Raw genomic sequence first — 3,667 nt, forward strand, 5'->3', positions numbered from 1 at the left:
CACCTGGCTTAATTTCTGAACAACTTTCAAACAAGGTTTGCTTTTGGGACTTGTCCTTTAAGGATATCCTTTTAGGGATAAAAAGTAGGGTTTTGGCTGGGTGCTTTCTAGATACTTAAAATGCTGACTAATAGTTTTAGGATGTAAGTAAGGTGCGGCATAGGAGAAGGCCATGTGCAAACGCCCTATATAAAAAGTATGGGGGCTGGGTGTGGTGGCTCATGCCTGTAATCCCAGCACTTTGGGAGGCCGAGGTGGGCGGATCGCGAGGTCAGGAGTTCGAGACCAGCCTGGCCAACATGGTGAAACTCGGTCTCTACTAAAAACAGAAAAATTAGCTGGGTGTGGTGGTGGCACCTGTAATCCCAGCTACTCAGGAGGCTGAGGCAGGAGAATCGCTTGAACTAGGGAGGTGAAGGTTGCAGTGAGCCAAGACTGCTCCACTGCACTCTAACCTGGGTGACAGAGCAAGACTCCATCTCTAAAAAAAAAAAAAAAAAAAGAGCATCTAGGAACTCTCTGTACTCTCTGCTCAATTTATCTGTAAATCTAACTGTTTTAAAATATTTTAAAAATACTCCTACACTAGGATTGCAATAAAATTTGTGTTGTCACGTGGTTCTAATCACTAGTAATCCAGGTAGTGATGGTGGCTGAAAGTTTAAAAGTGATAATGGGCCAGGCGCGGTGGCTCAAGCCTGTAATCCCAGCACTTTGGGAGGCCGAGACGGGCGGATCACAAGGTCAGGAGATCAAGACCATCCTGGCTAACCCGGTGAAACCCCGTCTCTACTTAAAAATACAAAAAACTAGCCGTGCGAGGTGGCGGGCGCCTGTAGTCCCAGCTACTCGGGAGGCTGAGGCAGGAGAAAGGCGTAAACCCGGGAGGTGGAGCTTGCAGTGAGTTGAGATCCGGCCACTGAACTCCAGCCTGGGTGACAGAGCAAGACTCCGTCTCAAAAAAAAAAAAAAAAGTGATAATAAAAAATGTGCTAGAAAACTTTCAATCCCATGTGATAGAAAAAAAGTAGTCAAAATAGGGCTCCTAGCATGAGCTGGAGTGACCCCCCCTTTAAATGACTCCAGCATGTTGACATGACAGGCTGCAGCTGGCCGACTTTGCTTGGTGCTCAGGAGAGGCTATTGGAAAGAAAAGGCAGATAAAAAATATCTGTTCACATAAAATTATGCAGTTAACCAATCAGAGGAAACAACTGGTTAGAGAGAAAGAATTTTAATCATCAGGCTAAAAAATTTACAAAACCTCGTTGAACATAAGATACGTAACATTAAATTCTGGGTAATACATGCATGCATTGTTATTTCTATGTGGGAATGCCTCATTCTGAGCAAACCTGACATACAGCAGTAGGACTGAACGTCACTGGAAAGCTTTGACACAACACTTTTTTTTATATAGCACATTCCCAAAATGCGTTTAACATAGAGTTTCATTTTTCAAAATTGATTTGCACATAATTTTAGAGAGAATTCTCTATTGGTTAAAATGAGGTATATCTGTGCTGCCATGAGAACACACTTCAGTTTCTCTAAAGCATTTTTATACATCATAATAAAATTTCATTTTATGAAAAAATAGTTGAACTCATGAGGTATGCATCTTGACCACATGCCCACAGTGTAAGTACCAAGTGTAAGGTCAGTGCATGATGAGTGCACAACACAGTATACCACGAGTAAATGCAGTTCCCAGTCATACATCTCCCCCATTACAAAATGTGTCTAATCTCAAAATCCCCGACGAAGTCCTTGTGTGCACAGCCCAGGCTCACCTACGGGTATGTGTATATGTGCAAGGATGGGTATGCCACCATGGCAGCACAGTCTCTCTTTGTGGCAGGATATCTGCTCTGAGGCCAGTTTGGCTTCATACCTGGAGCTGGCTCTTGGCTGGAGTTTATGGTTCTCTTTGGAGAGCATGATACTGTAAAGCCTGGCTTCTTATTCTGTGCAAATAAGATTTTAAAAAGTTGAATTCACTTTATTTTGCCATTTCTAAAGATGTAGTTAGGGTTGGGGTTGGCTTTACAAGGAGTCAGTGAGAAGTATTTGCACTTCTTCCCCGAATATAAAAGTAGTTGACACTGTTATAGAACAGAGGTGAATTGAGCCTTTGTCCTGGTCCCTCAGTCAAATCAAGGTCAACATCAGAAACATTTTTTTTTGAGGTGGAGTCTTGCTCTGTTGCTCAGGCTGGAGTGCAGTGGCCCAATCTCAGCTCACTGCAACCTCTGCCTCCTGGGCTCGAGCAATTCTCCTGCCTCAGCCTCCTGAGTAGCTGGGACTACAGGCATGTGCCACCATACCCGACTATTTTTGTTTTTTAGTAGAGACAGGGTTTCGCCATTTTGCCCAGGCTGGTCTCAAACTCCTGACCTCAAGTGATCCTCCTGCCTTGGCCTCCCAAAGTGCTGGGATTATAGGTGTGAGCCACTGTGCCTGGTCACCCAAAGTGTTGGGATTACAGGCGTGGGCCACCACACTGGCTAACATGGGCAACATTTTAATTGCCCTAAAAAGCAGAAGGACTGCATTTTATAAGCTGTCTAGAAACATTAAACAAAAAAAGAGAAAAACAATCTATCAAGGTGGCAGACTGCCTCATTTTTTTCAATTATGTTTATCTGACATGTTATAGAAGTTAAATACCCACATCTCTGTTACACAAAATCACACTATAAATTTTAAGAAAATATGAGGTGGGATAATCGCTTGAGCCTGGCAGGCAGAGGTTGCAGTGAGCCGAGATCATGCCACCGCACTCCAGCCTGGGCGACAGAGCAAGACCCTGTCTCAAAAAAAACAAAAAAAAAAAAACAAAAAAAAAGAAATTTTAAGAAAATGAAGTAAAGATAAAGGTTTGGATAACAGTCATCTACTACACTGGATTTAATTTAATTCATGGTTATATGTCAGAACCTAATTAGTATATTTCAGTTCTGGGATATAGTTTTTGCTACTCGTAGGCTTCCAGCAATGAACGCTAAGTGAAGAAAGAGGACAAGCTCATTATTGACTAATCTGTCAGGACTGAAACGCTCTTTAATTTGACTTTATTTAAGCCTATATTTTCACTGCTCTTCATTTTCTGTCATAATATGGTGATTGGACTATCAGTCTTGTCACTCCTAGAGGATCTTGTCTTCATGTCTTTTAAGGACTTTGCACATAGTGGACACTAGAAGACACTGATAGGTAAATGAGAGCATCAGTGCAAGAATTCCCAGGCAACAGACGGGAAGACAGCAGGGACTCCATCCACTGGGAGAACCATCCACTCTATATCTGGTACACCTAACTTAATCCACTGATTCTCAACCTGGGTTTCACCCAGACTCATGTGAACAACACCTCCTGTACACATACCCTGGGCTACTAGAAACAACAGCTTACTAGCTGTTTCGCCACCTCTTCTTTTTTGAGATGGAGTCACCCAGGCTGGAGTGCAGTGGCGCAATCTCAGCTCACTGCAATCTCCGCCTCCGGGTTCAAGCAATCCTCCTGCCTCAGCCTCCCAAGTAGCTGGGACTACAGGCGCCTGCCACCACACCTGGCTAATTTTTTGGTTTTTAGTAGAGATGGGGTTTCACCATGTTGGCCAGGCTGGTCTCGAACTCCTGACCTCAGGTTATCCGCCCGCTTTGGC

At 43.6% G+C, this 3,667-nt stretch overlaps 1 protein-coding gene across 1 annotated transcript in view; it reads right to left on the reverse strand.

The window, feature by feature from the left end:
• Positions 1-1,218: 1,218 nt before the first annotated feature.
• Positions 1,219-3,667, reverse strand: part of AGBL2 (ATP/GTP binding protein-like 2) — a 68,101-nt gene continuing 65,652 nt past the window's right edge. The window contains 1 exon segment of the mRNA XM_011963560.1: positions 1,219-1,967. Coding sequence (XP_011818950.1) covers positions 1,794-1,967 — 174 coding nt within the window. The 3' untranslated portion in view covers positions 1,219-1,793.

The sequence above is a fragment of the Colobus angolensis genome, unplaced genomic scaffold (genome assembly GCF_000951035.1).
Source record: "Colobus angolensis palliatus isolate OR3802 unplaced genomic scaffold, Cang.pa_1.0 Scaffold61, whole genome shotgun sequence".
Taxonomy (NCBI): domain Eukaryota; kingdom Metazoa; phylum Chordata; class Mammalia; order Primates; family Cercopithecidae; genus Colobus; species Colobus angolensis.